Source organism: Phascolarctos cinereus, unplaced genomic scaffold (assembly GCF_003287225.1).
Source record: "Phascolarctos cinereus isolate Bilbo 61053 unplaced genomic scaffold, phaCin_HiC Scaffold_2;HRSCAF=192, whole genome shotgun sequence".
NCBI classification, from domain to species: Eukaryota; Metazoa; Chordata; class Mammalia; order Diprotodontia; family Phascolarctidae; genus Phascolarctos; species Phascolarctos cinereus.
The window spans coordinates 312,120,003-312,139,288 of record NW_027555625.1 but is presented as its reverse complement, the minus strand read 5'-3'; the positions used below and the strand labels follow the sequence as shown (position 1 = coordinate 312,139,288).

The following is a 19,286-nucleotide window of genomic DNA, read 5'->3' as shown; positions in this document are numbered from 1 at the left end:
ATGTTCTGGGAAAGAAGTAATTTGGGCCTAAAGTGACTTTGACTAAGCACTCCCAATTAATGCCAAAGAATTTATAAAAATATCATTTGCGTGTATTAGGAAGAGCAAAAGAGGAATGTAAAAATTTTGTTGATGTCTCCTGCAGGTAGAGCAGCAATACCCAGCATTCAAAGACAGCTGGGACATGCACAGGTGTAGAGAAAAAACATGACCTTGGCCCTAGTAGGCCTCATCCAGAAGTTTGGGTTAGCACTGAGCCAAGTCTGGAGGATGCCCAGCTTAGTGGGTTATGGTCACAGGGCTAGTCAGGGGCAGAGCAAGGATTCTAACCCAAGTTTTCAGATTCCGAGTCCAAGTGCATCAGGCCTAGCTCTGCTGCCGACTAGTCGTGTGACCATAAATGTATTACATGACCTCACTGAGTCCGAATTTCATCTATAAAATAGGAATCATGATACTTGTACTACTTGCTGTATTAGAACCACCTGAAACTCTGCTCTAGCTGTATTTGGATGCCCAATTGCAGAGCTGTCAAGAGATAAGTACTCTGTAAGTCACAAAGTTATTACAGTGGCTCGGAGAAGAGGATGAACTATTAGCATGTGTGTGAATCATAAATATTAGAGGTAAAGGCATCCTTGGGGTGCAGGTTCTTCTTTACAGAGATTCTTCTGCTCTCCTAGGGCAAGAGTACAAGAAAATGGGCTTCATCTGGTGGACCTGTCATAATGTTCCCCTTCTTTCAAGGCTTAACCTAAGGCCTACCTCCTCCCTGGAGTCTTTCACAGGCACCCCCTACTCACAATAGCTCTTTCCAATGAACACCCAGAGTACTTAGTCTTAGAACACCCTACCCTCCCAGCCCCACAACCTGACACTTAGCAAACATGGCTTTGCATCTTTAGTAATCTTTTCCCTGTCTCACCAACTAGACTATGTGAACCTGGGCAAGTCACTTAACCTCTGCCAACCTCAGTTTCCTCATCTATAGAATGGGGATAGTAACAGCATGGGGCTGTTGTGAGGACCAAAGAAGATAATATTTATAAAGCTCTTTGTAAACCTTTACACTCTATATGTTAGCTGTCGCCATCTATGTGACCTAGAGCAAGCTACTCTCCCTCTTGGACCTCAGTTTCCTCATCTGTAAAATGAAGGCATTGGACTAGGTAATTCCAAAGGGCCTTTCCAGCTCTACATCTATAATCCTAAACTACATATTCTTCCCGCTTTTGGGTGAGCTGAAGTACCCAGAAAAGTAGGTGTGACATTGACAGAGGATTAGGATGATGACAGGAGGCCATTGGAAGGTAAAGAATGGCTTTCTTCATGGCTGCATTGGACAGAATTGGCATTATTGTATTGTGGACAGTGTGAAATATTTCACTCTCTGCCATTAATGGTGTAATTAGTGCTGGAAGGTGCCAAAGAGTGGAGAACACATCTTCTGTTCTATTGCCTGTTATTTATTGTTGGATAAACAACTGATTAGTCTGGAGCTGCAGGACGTCTGCATTTCTCCATCTGCTAAATCCAGTTGCTCAGAAGGCTCCTGTCCTTAAAGTCTTACCTCATTTGCTACCAAAATAGACAGAGACAGCAGTTTAATAACCCGATATATTAGTCAGCAAAGATATTCAAAGAATAGGCTTTTTATCGCTAAAGCTTCCCGATAAGGATCAAGGTCAGAACTGCTCAAAGGAGGGAGTTAGGAGCAAGCATTTATAGAGAAAAATGGCAAAAAGATTTAGAACCTAGACCTTGAAGAAGAGAAGCTTCCAATAGGGAAGATATTTTCTTGGGGGGTGGAAGGGTAGCAGGAGGCAGGTCCTCAGGTCATAGTTATTCCATCTGTGTCACCTGGGGGTGAAAGGAAACCCACCTAATTGGAAGTTAGACAAAACAATCAAGCATTCCGAGAAATCCGTGCTCCAGCTGGAACACTCCAACTGAAAGTACTTACTATCTGCACCACTCTGGTGTCCTCCTGTTCTGCACCTATTGTCAGACTGTGAGGACCTGGAGGACAGGAACCCTATCTTGTATTCCCCTCAGGACTTAGCACAATTCCTTGCACACAAACATTTAATAAACAGGTACTAAACGATCATGGTGTAGAAGAAAGAGCACTGAGTTTGGATTCAGAAAACCAGGATTCAAATGCCAGCTTATTACCAGTGTGACCTTGTGTAAGTCCCAGTTCTTCTACAGGTTGCAATTTCTTCAGCTGGGTTAGACTAGATGATCTGCAAAGTACCTTCTCGCTCTAAAATGAATCTGCAAGTCTTCAGGAAGCTAAGAACTGTATGTGAACACCCAGAAACCTTTCCTTTTCCTCTCCCCACCCCCAACTTCCTTGCTCAGCCCATAAGCAGCTGAAACTAGAAATTATCTTCTTCTAAGTTAGAGATAAAATAAAACTCAATTTTTCAGGGTTGGCAAAAGCAGGACTAGGCCGTCCCTGGTGTCTAATATTTTAGGACAAAAATAGAGATTGTGTGTGGTCATAAATTATAATGACTTTTATGCACAGGGTTATGACTTTCAAAGTGAAGTATATTAAGACTTTGCCATGTCTGGCCATCACCTCCCACAGGCCCACAAATGTCTGGTACATACGCTTATGTTGAACTATCATTTGACTACTTAGCTTTTCACTCTATTAAAAATGAAAGACTAATATAAAGTCACTACTTTGGGTCCTTTGTCCTATTACATGCTGTTGCTGGTTTCCTACTTTATATGTGAATGGATTAAGCTTCAGTTTCCCCATTTGTAAATTCAGGGTTTGGACCCCAAAATGGAGTGCTAACATTTTATATTCTAAAGCAAGGTTTCTTAACCTGTGGTCTGTGAATTTGTCAGAAAGATTAGATAGATAGATAGATAGACAGACAGACAGACAGACAGACAGAAAAAGATGGATAAGGAGAGAGAAACTATATTTCAATGTAATTGATTTCTTCTATAATCCTAAGTATTTTATTTGATGAATTTAAAAACATGCTGAAAAAGAGTTCATAGGTTTCATCAAACTGTTAAAGGGGACACACAAGCAAGAAAGATCAAGAACTTCTGTTTTAAAGTCTCAGAATATTTGTAAATATGTAATATTTATAAAGCACTTAGCACAGCACCTGGTACCTAGTAGGTGCTTAATTGATGCTTTTCCTTCCTCCCTCTTACACATCAAGAAGTGGTGGTTTTCGCCTCCTAGTAGGTCTTCAAACAGAGGCTGGATCACCACTTGTTGGACGTGTCATATAGCTGAGATTCTTCTACATATAGGGTGGACTACATGTGATCCCTTCCAAGTCTCACATTTTGTGACTCTGTGATTCTATGCACTAAGACCCCTTCCAGCTCTAGTATTCTAGGTATAAGGTCCCTCCTACCTCCAGTTCTCTGCTCCTATCACCTTTCTAGTTTTAACATCCTGAGTTGTAAGACCCTGCCTATCTCTAACAATCTATGATTCTATGGTTAACTGGAAAATCTCAGAATCTAAATTCTCCAATGAAACCATAACGGCTTTCACATCCACCTCCTGATAGCATCATAGACAAAAGTACTACAACTGTTCTCCCTATTCTACAGCTCTGGAAACTGACTCAGAGGTTAGCCAGCTTTCTCAAGGTTGCAAAGCCTCAGTGAGGGCTCAGCAGTAGACCCACCGGTTTCCTGGCCTTTGTTGGAAGGAGGACAAAGCACATATTCCTTGTACGGTACTTATCCAAACCAAGAGCACTGAGTGATTCTTAGAAATGCGCAGGGTCTGTCAATGAATAAACATGGAAGACAAATGGGGCTGCTGTTTGCATTTCATCATTTTCCGGAGCATCTGGTAGAGGTGCTGAGCTTGGCATTGTTCAAACATCAATTTCCAAAGTTTAGAAGTTAGTATTAAACAATTACAGCTTGCAGGTTATTTTGTGTTGGGTTTTTCCTGATGGCTATTAACTTTTACAATCCCCTTCTTTCTCACTTTGACTTCAAGAAAATTGATGGAGTCACAAGTCAAGGCTCCACTGGAGATATTAGATGAACCCCAGGATTAGGTTGTTTTCTTTAAGGTTTCTGTGTGCAGGCTCTAATGGAAAAGACAGTATGGTATGGTGGAGAAAGGCCTCGACTTGGGTCCGGAGAACTGCATTCAATTCTTGGATGCACCACTAACTTTAAAGCTATGTGACTTTTAGAAATTCATTTCTCCAAGTCTGAGTTTCCTCATTTTTAAAATGAGAGAGTTGGTCTACAATAGGAGTCTTAACTTACAGTCAACAGATCCTAAAGGGATCTGGGGAAAGATTTCAGGAAGTTCATGAATTTGGATGGGAAAAAATTACATCTTTATTTTCACTAACCTTTAATTTCCTTTGTAATCCTATGGATTTTATACATTTAAAAACATTCTTCTGAGAAGGGGTCCATAGGCTTCACCAGCTTGCCTAAAGGGCCCATGACACACACAAAAAAGGTTAATAACCCCTTGTCTAGATGTTCTCAAACATCCCACTTGGTTCTGAAATTCTCTGAAATTCTGTGCAGTCAAGTGGGAAAGAAGTGAGAAGGGACTTGGACAGAAGATGCAGAGGTAGAAAAATAGGTAAGAAATAGTCTTACCTAATAAAAGGCATCTCAGACCAAAACATCTTATAGGATCATAGAATTTAGAAGATGGAAAAGATGTTAGGGATCATCTAGTCTAATCTCTTCATTTTACAGATGAGAAAATGGAGGCCCAGAGAGGTGATGTAATTAGCCCAAAGTCAGATAACAAACTGCAGAGCTGGAATCTGAAACCAAGTCCTTTCCCGAAATATAATACTTATACTGCACTTAAGGCCCTCACAGCTCTCATCCTTAAGTCAGCTGTACATAGAGTTGGCCCTGTCCAAGTCCTTACCATGGAGGCAGATGTTACATAAGCCCACTGCGGACAATCATTAAACATTTGTCACCTGAATTATTTCTTGCTCCAAACTTCATAGCAATGTGAGGCAGAGACTTGCAATAACTACCTCAGATGCCATTAAACTGCTGGGTGAATTTATTGTTCCAGGTGCTTCACTGAGGACTTTTTTTTTGTGCTGAGGAATCTTAAAATGGAATTTAATAGAAGGAATATGAGATTAGAGGCCCATCAGCTCAGGTCGAATAGTGATTGGGGATTTCGACCAGGGCCAGAGAGATCTCAGCAGGATTAGCAATTTGAGGAAAAGAAATGAAAATATTATAAACAAAAGCCTCCCAATTTCCTCTCTTTATGGGTTCTCACTTTCACTTAGCGGGAATATAAGGAACTAACTTTCACCGAATGCAGAAGATCGTGACTATTGCAAACAGGGAGGGGAAAGCTGTGGCGGAAATATGGCTATTGGTCTGCTGTGAAGAATCTACTAAAGGAAAACATTAAAAACATTAAAAGAACTCAGAAAGCTGGTTGATGCAGCATCAGATTGTGACAACAGAGGACTGATGGGGAAGCATGCTTCTTATCTCTCAGCAAAGACACAGTAGACTATGTGTAATGAGGAATACATTGGCAGACATGGCCAATATGTCTATCTGCTTTTCTTGACTGGATTTATTTGTAACAAGGGAGGGAAGGTTATATTGAGAGGGAAGGGGCAGTAATTAGGAAATGGCAGTGGGGGAGGTGGAGAAAAGAGTATTAATAGCAATTTTTAAAAGAGTCTACCAAAAATAGAGGATTCCAGTTCAATATTCTAGAGATGGTAGGGTCCTCCAGAGGGCAACAGTTGAGCTTATTTCTTTGCCTCTGGGGGCAACTACATTTAAGCAACTTAACTAAATTCAACAACTATTTATTGCTCACCTATTACTGGCAGGGCTTTGTATTGTGCCTACTGTACCAGAAAGATGAAGAAAAGGAGAAAGAGAGGAAGGGAGAAAAACAGGAAAAGAGGGAGAAGAAGGAAAAGGAGGATGAGAAAGAGAAGGAAGAGAAGGAGGAAGAAGGAGAAGAAAAAGAAGAGAAAGAGGAGAAAGAAAAAGAATAAGAAAAGGAGAAGGAAGCAGAATAAGGAGAAGAAAAAGAAGAGGAGGAGGGGAAAGAAAAAGAATAGGAAAAGAAGGAAGAAAAAGAAGAAGAGGAGGAGGAGGAAAAGGGCGAGAAAGAAGAAGAAAGGAAGAGGAGAGAGAAGAAAAGAGAGGAGGAAAAAGGTTCTAACTCTGACATGGAGGTACTTGAAGGTCAGCCTTCAATCCTTCTACATGCAGTTTAGTTTGCTTCAGTGAATCATTTCATTAAGAAGTTTTCCAGATCTAACATTCTATGTCACATGTTTAACATTCTACACACTCTTACAACTTTAAGCTATATTATCTATCCTATCATCCTATGTTCTAAAAACCCTTCCTGCTCTGACACCTCTACCTTCCTCTTCTGAATCATTTCTCTCTAAAGAGACTATAACTAAGCACCTCCCTCATTCTTCACTGATCCAGGCTGAATGACCCTAGTCCGGGGAGGCAACATAGTGAAAAGAATGTTGGAATCGAAGTGAGAGGCCCTGAGTGCCAAGCCCAGCCCTGCCATTTACTCCCAGTGTCACAGTGGGTAAGTCACTTGACCTGTCTGTTGACAAAAGGAGAGAGTTGGACTAAAGCCAGGGTTCTTATCCTGGGGTCTTATCTTGAATTGTTTTATTTTTTTCCAAAATATTTTGATAACTTTATTTCAATATAATTGGTTTCCTTTAAAATCCTATGTTTTTATTTTATGTATTTAAAAATGTTCCTCTGAGAAGGGTTCACCAGCCTGCCAAAGGGATCCCGATCACACACAAAAAGGTTTAAGAATTCTCAGATAAGATAATCTCTAAAGGTCTTTTTCAGCTCTAAAGCTATGATTCTTGAGTTTTTCCCCCTAAGATTTCTTTCCCAAGGTTTTCAAATTCTTGCTATTCTTCCCTAAGCCATCTCCAGATTTAAGGAGCAAATATTTCCTTGTTTTATGGTCCATCCTGATCCTCTGGCATTGATGCTGCTTAGACAGTTTACTAAAATGTTCACCGACTGTGGGTTAGGAACCCAAACTTTATTTATTTATTTAGGCAATCGGGGTTAAGTGACTTGCCCAGGGTCACACAGCTAGTAAGTGTCAAGGGTTTGGTCTGAGGTCAGATTTGAACTCAGGTCCTCCTGACTTCAGGCCACTGCGCCACCTAGTTGCCGCCCCAAACTTTATTTTTGAAAGAATCTTATGAAAATGTTTGGTGGCTTTAAATTTCCTTTGGAAAACAATACCACTAAACTTCCTGAAAGATGGCTGAAACCTAGCTACTACTCAGTGAATAATTTTGGACAATTTGTCTGAGGTATCAGTCAATCAGTAAACAATTATTAGTGCCTATCACATGCCAGGCACATAAGTGTTGGGGATACAAAGAAAGGCAAAAGACAGTCCCTGCCCGAAAGGAGCTTGCAATTTCATGGAAGAGACAATATACCCACAACTATGTCCAAACAAGCTGTGTAAAGATAAATTGGAATCAATCAACAGAGGGAAGACACTAGAATGAAGAGGGGTCAGGGAAGGCTAAGCAATTCTAGGGTCAGTATATAATTAAGCTTGCTTTTGTTTCAGTCCTATTCGACTCTTTGTGACCTCATTTGGGGTTTTCTTGGCAAAGATGCTGGAGTGGTGTGCCATTTCCTTTTCCAGCTCATTTTATAGATAAGCAAACCAAGGCAAACAGGGTTAAGTGACTTGCCCACGGTCAGCTAGTAAGTGTCTAAGGCCAGATTTGAACTCGTCTTTCAAACTCAAGACCCAGTACTCTACCTACTGTGCCACCTAGCCACCTTTAACAACAAACAATAAGAAAAGTGTCAAGGTGTGATACATATTCCCTTCTGGGGTAAGGTCCAAGCTTCTACCTTCCCTCATAACCTCCTACAGCCCACAATATAGGCATGAATCTGCTCAGCAAAAATTGCTGATGACATCTTAAATATCTCAAATAGTAATAATAAAAAGAATAACCCTACTTTGCATTAGTATGGGGCTTTACCAGAATTCCAAAAAAAAATCCATTTTATTTCATTGGATCTTCACAGTAATCTTGTTAAGACCGACAAGGCAGGAATAGTCTCCCTTATTTTACAGAAGCTGAGACTCCAGGGAGTGGTCCAGCATAACTAGTGAGCAACAGAACTGAGTTTCGACCCCCAGACATTGTAAGTCCACGTGTGTGCTCTCTCAAACTGGGTCATACAAGTATCTCTGTCTTTGCTGTGGTTCGAGGAGAATCTGAAATCCTCTACACTGAGGCTGAGCCAGGCTAGAGTCTAAAAAGTTGGAGACAATCTTCCACTTCTACTGCCCTGAAAATCACAGATCCAATAGTTTCAGACTTGGAAAGGACCCTAGAAACCAAAGGGACATAAGACAGCCTTCGTTCTATGGAACTATAAACTTCGCACCTGTCATAAAATAAACATTCACCATATAATGAAATGTTGAGAGTGAAGTTCTCTCCACAGCACCCCCACCTTTAATCAGTACAGCTTTCCATTTTGCTATCTTGGCAGCAGTTCTTTTACGGGAAGGAAATGCTCTTTGGAATCAGGTGAAAATTCTCAGAGTTGACTTGGTATTAAGCAAATGAAAAATAAAGGCGATTTCACGATTAGGAGAACTGCATCTGATCTTCCTTGATTGTTGGTTTGTTTATGGAAAACAGTTGCAATTGGAGAAGGCATTTAACCGGGTAAAGATAGCCATTCTGCCTGATAAAGAGAATTACTCTAAATGGTAATTGGTCCCTCCTATGTGCAGTGACGAAGTTCAGGGGCACCGTTACCTAGCTGTTTCCATCTCACCCTGTACATGTGCCAAAAGAGGGGGGAAAAAAAGGCAACTTTGCTGCAATGCACCAGGCTTAATAGTTATTCTGAATGGGTATGTGGATTTGGAGGGGGAAAGGATTTTCTGGGGAGGGGTGGATGGGTGAGGGAGTGAATGGATTAGCCTCAGAAAATTGAAAATCTATCCCCTAAATAAAAAAAATTTTGGAAACACCTTCAGAAACACTGGTGGGACTTTTGCATGGAAGAAGCAAAGGAAAAAATCCCAAAACTTGTTAAGGACTGATTCATTAGGGAAGGAGCTCCCCATCAATGGAAGAGTTCAAGTGTGAGCTAGATGTCGGAAGGGCTGTAAAAAGGAATTAATATTTTGGGTAAGGATTGGACCCGATGTCCTCTTACTGTTTCTTCTGACGCTACAATTCTAAAACTCTAAGAGCGTGACTCCCAAAGTCAGTTACCAGGGCCCTTTTAGAGGTGAGATTGCAGGGTGCTGGTTGGTTGAGGCCCGCCTCCCCTTCAACACTCCTACTCTGACAGAATACTTCAGGAGGGTTCCTGAAGGTGACTCTAATGCTATGCTGTATTCCTTACTGTGTGTGGGCTCCTTCCTGGTTACCCCCCAGCAGCCTTCTCTACATTATAATGTACCTTCTTCAGCACTGAATAAGAGGTAAAGCTATAGAGATCCAGAGTTCTTAGCCTGCTACAACAGCTATCCTTGCATGCCCCGGAAAGCTTGGATGTGGGCTGGGAGTCAAGGGCTGACTGCAGCAGGCATGGAAAGATGATGAAATGTAAGAGGCCACACAAAACTTTTAGGGGTAGCAGAGTCACAAGATGACAGTTTTAGAGCCATCTATTGTGAGCCCCTCATTTTACAGATGAAGACACGGAGGCCCAGAGAGGTTGACTGAATTTTCCATAGTCACACAGGTAGTCAGTGTCAGAGACAAGATTCAAACTCAAGGTCTCTGACTTCAGATGCAATGCTCTTTCTTCTATACCACCATCTTCCTGTACATCTCCAAATCATTCCAGCCTTCATCCCCTGAAACTTAGACTTTATCCCTGGACTCCCCCGGGGTCTGATAGGTGAGCTTTCACCTCATCTTGCTCAGATCCAGACCTCTGCCCTTACTTCCCAGACATCTCTAAACCATATCGCTCCATACCCATCCCTCCACTCTTTGCAACTCCCCATTTATGTGTTCTTTTTCCCTAACAAGAATGTAAGCTCTTTTGAGGGCCAGGACTATCTTGCTTGTATTGTATTTTCATTGCCTAGAACAGTACTTGGTACTTATTTATTGTTGTTGTTTAGGCATTTTAATCATATCTGACTCTCCGTGACCCTATTGGAGGTTTTCTTGGCAAAGATATTAGAGTTATTTGCCTTTTCCTTCTCTAGCTCATTTGACAGATGAGGGAACTGAGGCAAACAGGGTTAAGTGACTTGCCCAGGGTCACAGAGCTAGTAAGTATCTGAGGCCACATTTGAACTCAGGTCTTCCTGACTCCAGGCCTGCCATTCTATCCATTACCACTTAACTGCCCAGCCTGGTACAATAACCTAGCATATAACAAGAACTTAATAAATCCTCTCTCTCTCTCTCTCTCTCTCTCTCTCTCTCTCTCTCTCTCTCTCTCTCTCTTCTCTCTCTCTCTCTCCATCCATCATCTGTTTGTCTATCTAATAGGAGACCCAAGTCTTAATCTCTTGTATTGGTTAATGTTATTGTGTTTCTATTGGATTTGACTACTGAGCTCCTTGCTGTATACTTGAGTTTCACTAAGAAGGGCAAATGAGGGAGATAAGAGATTAATACAGATGGACAGCATTCATTTCTGCTTGCCCTGAGGCCCACAGTCACTAATGTATTTAGATGAGTACTCATCCCTAGCCCTGGAGGACAATAATTCTCAATAACTGTCACCTGAACTGACATGGAAGAAAGTTAGGAGGTCTTGGTAAAAATTCTTTTGCTTTTAACTTCTCTGAACACTTAACACCCAGAGACTGAGGGCTAGTAGGTAATGAAGGAGAAAAGAAGGTTATGAGAATGTTAAGATTCCTATCTCCCTAAGTGACACAGGGCTTATATACAGGAAATAAGCAAAATCCATCAGATCTAGGACCAATTATTAGAAAAAGAGTTACTGGTAATCAAAATAATAGCTGACATTTACAAAGCTCTTAGAGAATCAAAGAACCTTGCATAAATTATTTCATTTGATGCTTACAGAAACCTTGATGGGTAGGTTTTATTTGTTGTTCAGTTGTTCCAGTTTGTGTCTGACTCTTCATGACTCCATTTGGGGTTTTCTTGGCAAAGGTACTGGAGTGGTTTGCCATTTCCTTCTCCAGGTCACTTGTCAGATGAGGAAACTGAGGCAAACAGGGTTAAGTGACTCGCCCAAGGTCACACAGCCAGTAAATATCTGAAGCCAGATTCGAACTCAGGAAGATAAGTCTTCCTGACTCCAGGCCCAGCAATTCATTTAATGTGTCACCTAGCTGCCCTAGTAGGTAGATACTATAAGTATTATTTTGACCTTTTTACAGACGAGGAAACTGAGACTCAGGTTAAGTTTTTTCCCATTCTCACACAGCTACCAGTTATTGAACATACGGTTTGAATTCAGGTCTTTCTGGACTCCAACTCTTTTTACTATGCCATATTGTAGTGGTGACTTAGTAATTCCATAAGCAGCATGAGGCAGCTTCGACCACACATATGAATAAGCAAAGAATTTAGAACTGGAAGGGACTTCAGAGAATACAATGTCAGAGGTAATTGAATGCCAGAGATATAAGGGACTTCAGGACATAGAATTTCAGAGCTAGAAGGGACATTAGAATATAGAATGTCAGAGGTATAAGGGATCTTAGGACACAGAATGTCAGAGCTGGAAAAGATATTAGAATATAGAATGTCAGACATATAAGGGATCTTAGGACACAGAATGTCAGAGCTAGAAGGGACATTATAATACAGAATGTCAAAAGCATAAGGGCCCTTAGGACATAGAATGTCAGAGCTGGAAGGGACCTTAAAATATAAATGTGAGAACTGAGACACCAATGATGTAATTTGGCCAAGATCATAGAGCAGGAGCCAAAAGATCTGTGTTGTACTCCCAGCTCTGCCACTACCGAGGTCTCTTTCCACCATGACACACTGACATGGCAGCTGTCATGTGGTATGATGTGACAAGGAGGAAGAGGAGGACTGAAGCCACAGGAAAAGCCTAATGAGCTGGCAACCAGACCACACAATGAGACAGAGAGATCCAAGAACAGGCAGATGGGCACATAAAAAGACTGAGAGGCAAACAGGAGGAGATGTTGGAGAACATGTCCTTCCTATTCAGCCCCCTATAGGGCCAGACCTTAGAGACAGACCTGCCTTTGGCAGCCAACCACTTTTTGTCCTTCACCCCACCCTCGACCCCATCTTTTTTACTATGGAAACCATAGCAGGAAAGCTTCCCAGCGAAAGGACCATACCTCCATTAGGTCTATTAACCATAAGAGCCGCTCCTGGGAAAGATAATTTAGGCAAGCACAAAAAGGGGGGGAAAAACAAAATAAAACAATGCATTAGGGACTGGAACAGATGCAGCAAACCACTACCATTCCACACACAAAAAAGGCAATAAAAATAAACATAAGACCCTGGTAAAAGAACCCCCAATCCTTCTTGCCACAAATCCACTAAGTAACATATTCTCTTGCATGAAGCTGTTAAAGTAAAAATCATAGGAGCAGTTTAGGGCAGACATTTTAGGGGGCCCTAGAGCTAAGTGAGGATTAATACTGAAACTCATATAGTGGTCATGAAACCAATCTACCAAAAATAGAAAATTAGGGGCTATCCAGTGGTGCAGCCTGTGATCTGGGTCTTAGGGGAGAAGCAGAGACTTTCAGCCCTTCCTAGAAGCCTTTATATGAAATGCAGGCAATGCCTTGGATGCAAATGTCATCTTCAGGCTTCCACAGTCATATGTAAACCAGGGCTTGAGTCTGATTGAGTGCTACAGTCTGAGGAATGTCTCAGGAATGATGACAGAAGAAGAAAAGGGGGCCAGATAATTAGATTCAGCCTGCGTAGCCTGCCGAGCTCCAGACTGTTAGCAAGTTTCACTGCTGGGTATTAGGGAAGGTTTCCTAAATTTCCTAGTTAGTACCTAACAATAGTGCATACACTAGGCTTTCAACAAATGTTTGCTGCTTGCTTGGATGGATGCATGGGCATATATATATTATATATATATATATATATATATATATATATATATATATATATATATATATATATATATATATATATATATATATATATATATATATATATATATATATATATACACACACACACACACACACATATATGTGTGTGTACATGTATGTGTGCGTATGTTATATATTTAGGTATATGTGCATATATACACATGCACATATGTGTATATATGTGAATATATACACATGTGTATATATAAGGACTACATGTATATATGTGTGTGTTTATATGCGTATATATGTGTGTGTACATATATATCTATATCTATATATCTCTATATATAGTCTTACCACACAAATGTATTAGAAGCACTTGAGAAATAACCCAGGGTGTGCCCTTCCCTGGCAAACTATCTCTTGTGCAGGCACAAAGTACTTCACTTGTCCCTGAAATGAAGAAGGTTTCCAGGTTTCCATGAACACTGCTCTTGGTCTCTCCTAAAGGCAGTAACTGAGGTGCTGAAGATCACCTACATTGCCTGTAAGGCTTTTAGGGCTTCTTCTGGATGTGGAAGGGCAGTGGCGATCATTAGAGCTAAACCTTCTTCTGTACCAGTCCAGGTACTACCCAGCAGTAGGAGGTATTTGCTCATAAAAGTGACAGCAAGTGAAAGAACCATCTTTACAGCTCATCAGAGACTGGACTGAATATGATGAAGCCTAGCTGGTTAGGAAAAAAATCCAGACATAGAAACTTTCTGCAGCTCTCAAAGGTCCTCAGAACAGAAGGGGAAGTAACACCAGCTACCACAACGCAAAATTCAAAATCTGTCAGGGGACTGGGCTTTTGAAGACATATCAGCTTTGGGACATGTGAAGTAATACTGACACAGGGTAGGGCCTGGGCCAGGGGCTCAGAGAATTAGAGAATTAGAGAGCTAGAAGAGAGCTGCCCACAGTGACACAGTGAGTCAGTAATCGAGCCAGGACTAGAACTCAGGACCACAGTCTCCTAGGTCATTCATTGTTCTTTCCAAACTGCTTCTAAGAGTCTTGTTCCCTGGGCCTGAAAAAGCACTCAGAATCATCTCCTAAAATCTAAATGATTCCCAAGGGGCAGCAGATGATTGAAATTTGTTTCTGTCAGGGTCCCTGATTTAAGGAGACAGGCATGTGACAGATTAAAGCGTGCAGTTTTTAACTAGATCCCAGATTATCCTCAGGGATTCAGAAGGTACCACTTTGCATTTGAGCCCCGCACTATGTCCACAGTGGCCAGGACTTTCACCTAGGGGTCACCCCCTGGACAAAGTATATCCCTGGCCCATCTTGTAAGTGCTGCATAAACCACTAACTGGATGAACAAGATGCCAAAGTGAATTTACTATGCTGAACACGTGCAGAGGAGCAGAAGAATTCTAGTTTCATCCTGGAGAATCAGGACTCCAGGTGATCAGTTTATATCCTGAAGCATGAAATGATGATATTGTTATAATCAGGGCTTTGATGCTACTTCCTGCACCTGTCCAGGAAAATGATTTGGACTTGGAGTTCTTGTGGGAAATAAAGCTGCCCAAGGACTTTGTTCCCACACCTGCCCCAATTTAAGGAAGGAGGCAGGAGGCACTCTGCAATGGAAAAGGAGACAGATTGTTGCTGAAGGAAGGTAATTTGTGGGTTCCTAAGATCTGGTAACAGTCAAGAGGCCATATATAGACCACACTTAGAATATTCAGAAGCAGTATGCCATAGAGGATAGAGTAAGTCTTGAAGCCAGAAGACCTGGGTTCTAGTCTCACCTCTGACACACTGGTTGTGTGACCCTGGGCAAGTCATTTATCCTCTCAGTGTTATAAACAGCTCTTTAAGACAATAATTTGCAGAGAAGGTGCCAACCTATATTGGTAGAGGAAGGTCCTCACCAGGAACTCCCTCCACCAATGGAATCATAGGTCATTATCCCCACCTTGAATATCCACAGACATGGAGAAATATGAGAGACAGTGTCATGAAAATCCTTAGATAATGTTTTTAAAAATCTCATTTTTGTCAATAGCTCCAGCCTCCTTTCCCAATATATCAAAACAGCAAGGACCCAGACAAACAGAGAAGTCAAAATTCTATCTCTGCTCCCTTTTCTTTCCCTTTTATTGGTGAAGGCATAGTAAACTGACCAAAAGGCGTGAAACAAGAAGGAGAAACTGAGCCAGGAGACCCAGACAAGCTGGATAATCAGCCACTGGATTATCATGGAGCACTGACCCTGCGGTAAACACAGATGCTTGCTTACAGACTGATGTGTCACACCTCGAGACGGAGGGTCCAGAGAAGAAGGATTCCTGCTCCTCCTTCCTCCGCCACACCATTTAGCTTGGATGAAAGGTCTTGAATCCTCTGGGATCGTGAGGTACTGCTCACTATTTGTCAGATCACATTGTTACAAATGGTCAGCTGCAAAAAGACCTTGGCCAGCCTCTGGTTATGGTTTGGGAGGGAGGGGAGGAAGGGATGGGAGCTGCTACTGAGTGCGTAGAGAGAGAATCAGGGGCTGGGAGAAGAACCCCATCCCCACCCCTAAGCAGACGGTGGGCCCGACGTGGGGGGCACTCACTCGAGCAGAGCTGACTGTGGTAGAAGTGACCTGGCTACCAGAGGAGGAGCCGGTGTCACTGTAAGACACCACAGAGTAAGTGTCCGTGCCAGTGCAGGAGGGCTGTCGGGCCTTCATGGACTCAATCTCCCGTTTCAGCACCATGTTGTCAAAGCGATCAAGGTCATGGGGGGAGATCAGACCCCTCACCTCAGATAGAAGGGAAAACTGGGAACAAAAGAACATATTCAGCCGAGCACTCCCGAAAAGGTTTTTTCCCCCTTCTATAATCTTAAACTAAATAATCTCTAAAGCCTCCTTACATTTTAACTCCTTTTCACAAATAATCTCATAGCATTTCTTGACTGATTTGGTTAAGATAACTTGCTCAAGGTCACAGGTTCATAGATGTAGAATTAGAAGAGATCATGAAGGCTATCAAGTCCAACCTCATCTTACAGATGAGGAAACAGGCTCAGGGAGGAAAGGTGACATGCCAAGGATTACACCAATAGTAGTAGGTATCAGCAGCAGGATTTAAATCCAGGTCCTCTGCCTCCAGACCCTGTGAACTTTCCTCTATTCTAGTGGAAAGAATTCTGAATCTGAAGTCAGAAGACTTGCTTCCAAATCAAATCACGTCTCTGCTACTTTCTGTCCAGGTGACCTTTGGCAAGACACTCAACCTAAGGCCTGGGCCTTGGTTTCTTCATCAATAAAATGAAAAGATTGGACCAGAGGTACTCTAAGACCTCTTCCACTTCGAAATCCCACGATCCTATGACTATTTAGACCTATGTCAAGCTATCTTACTGTAGGTGGACGATGGGAACTGTCGAGTTCCACTTCAGCCCTAGCTCTAATTTTTGAGACAAGATTCTGACAATTACTATTTACTCAACTTTGAGCAAGTCATTTCATCATTTGGACTAAATTACCTCCAAGGTCATTTCCAGTTCTAAGTCCACAATCCTATGATTCCCCAATTGTTACAAACCCCAAACCCAAATTCATGCTTTCCAAAGATCCCTTCCCTAATCCCCCTCTCCACTATAAACACTATCCCACAAAATAAGGCATTTTCTTGAACTTCCAAACAAAGGTGTCTCAATCTTAGGCATGTGTTTCTTAGATCTGGGGGCCTCTGAATGTATAACTGAGGTCTTGACAAAGTCTAGAAGAAAGTGAGGGTTCCATCAGGCATTCATGGTACTCCTCCCCACTCCCTGAAGCCTGGTGGCTGTTTGGAGCCTCAAAGTCTACAGAACTGGTCTGGAGCAGCTCCAGTGGCACCAGCCCTGGCCACAGCACTGTACCTTGGCTTGGGTGTTGAGTAGTTCAAACAGAGCCATGATGAGGGCATCCACATGGATGTTATTCTCCTTATACTCATCTAAGTAGTAGCCCATGGTTGCTCTCTCCTGCTCATTAAGCAGATGCCGGGCTTGTTCCTCTAAGATGACCCGGGTCTGGTTGACCATGCTGCTTGGGGTGACCTGGGACCTGGCTGGCCCCTTGTAGAATCCCAGCTGAAAGACAAATTGGATCACACAGAGAACAGAATTTATTCTGGAGTGAGAATCCACATTTCCTTGGCATGACTAAAAATCTTATGTGAGACATGCCTGCGTAAGCCACAGGAAGGAAATCTCCCTCATGACATACCAGTCACAACAAGATCCCAGGAAGGGTAGCAGGACACAGGGGAAAGAAGGTGGAGTTTGTCCTGGAGTTAGGAGACCTGGGTTCAAATCCTAGCCTTGACAAGAACAGCTAATGACATGCAGCAAAAGGCACAATGGATCTAGAATCAGAAAACCTGGTTTGAAGGCTGACTCATATACTGCTTATATGTCAGATCTTGGGCAAGCTACAGAGGAGAAATAGCAACTGACATTTGTTACATAGGGTAAGGCACCTAGACAGCCTTAAGGTGAGAGAACTGTCCAAGGTATTAATTTTCATTCGCTCTGTGTCTCTCTGTCTCCATCTCTCTGTCTGTGTGTCTCTCTGTCTCTCAGTTTCTTTCTGTCTCTGTCTCTCTGTCTCTGTCTTTCTGTGTCTCTCTGTCTCTGTCTCTGTCTGTCTCTCTGTTTCCATTTCCATCTGACTGCCTATTTCAGCTCCAGGTCAGCTTGCCCCTAAGACGTGCCTGACCTAACCTTGTACACAAGTGCTCTCTGAGCTCTCAGGCTGCTCAAGTCTGACCTGAGAATGGTCTAGATTTCAAGAGGCCATCAACAAAAGGAGATAATAACCTCAATTAACCATCATATATTAGATCTGGGAATTCATTTCTCAGGTAACATACCTTAAAAAGGCCAGAAGTTTCAGGTGGGGGGTGGGGAAAATGACAAGAGACTGTCCCCAGTTTGCCTGGATTACGGTCCTCACAGGCAAATTGACCTGGACTGGAGAGTTGGGAAAGGAGAGGGAGGAAGGAAGGGATAGAGACAGACAGACTGACAGACAGGCAGAGACAGAGATAGACAGAGAGAGATAGGGACAGAGACAGTGAGACAGAGAGAGTTACATAGAGAGGCAGAGAGAAAGACAAGAGATAAAAGAGGAGGGAAGGGGAGAGGGAGAGGGTGAGGATGAGAGAGAGAAAGAGAGTGAGAGAATGAGAGAGAGAAGGGAAAGAGAGAGGGAGAGGGGGGGAAGGAAAGGGAAAGAGAGAGGGAAGGAGAGGAAGGGAAAGAAAAAGGAGGGAGAAGGATGGAGAGGAAAAGAGAGAGAGAGAGAGAGAGAGAGAGAGAGAGAGAGAGAGAGAGAGAGAGACAAACAGAGAGAGAGAGAGAGAGAGAGGCATGGAAGAAGAATGAGAATGAATCAAGGACTCTATTAGGAATATCTTTGAAGTTCCTATTAGCTTTGAGGTGCTATGATTCTAGGGATTAGACAAGACTAGAAAGGCTTTTCCAATTCTAACATCCTAGGAAAGGAAACATGGCATATGGGAAAGGAGAAGAATTTGTCCTGTATTTGGGAAACATTGGTTCAAATTATGGCCTGGACAGCTAGAGGCAATGTGATATAGTAGAATGGAGCTAGAATCAGAGGAGCCCGGTTTGAACCCTGCCTCACATGTCCTGCATGTCGGAAACCGTGCAGGTACTTTGCTTTTCTGAGACTAATTTCCCTCATTTATAGCATGTGGGGAATAAGGGAAGGAGAAATAAGCATTTATTTAACAGCCACTCAGTGCCAGACACTGTGCTAAATGCTTTTACAGATATTATCTCATTTGAACTCTGTGAGGAACCTGCATGAAGGGACTGGATTATAGGACCACTAAGGTCCCTTTCAGCTAAATCCTGTCTGAGACAGGACGCGTATGAGACTCAGCCACTCCGGGTCTCATTTCCTCATCTGTAAAATGGGAATAATGCTACCTCTTGCCTGGGATCAAAGTTAGTTAAATATCTAAATTCAGGTCTTCCTGACTTCAAATTCAATGCTCTAACTACTGCACCATGGGGAGCAGGCTTTTTCATAACCATTTGCCCCTACTCCTCTTGGCCCTTCTCACATTCTGCCTCATCATACATTTCTTTATGGACAATCATTTTTTTTAACTAGACCTGTAATTTCACTGGGATAGGGAACTTCCAATGA

At 42.3% G+C, this 19,286-nt stretch overlaps 1 protein-coding gene across 1 annotated transcript in view; it reads right to left on the bottom strand.

Moving 5' to 3' along the window:
* WHRN (whirlin) overlaps positions 1-19,286 on the bottom strand; it is a 133,364-nt gene that overhangs the window by 11,614 nt on the left and 102,464 nt on the right. Inside the window, 2 exon segments of the mRNA XM_020990625.2 lie at positions 15,690-15,896; positions 16,985-17,197. Coding sequence (XP_020846284.1) covers positions 15,690-15,896; positions 16,985-17,197 — 420 coding nt within the window.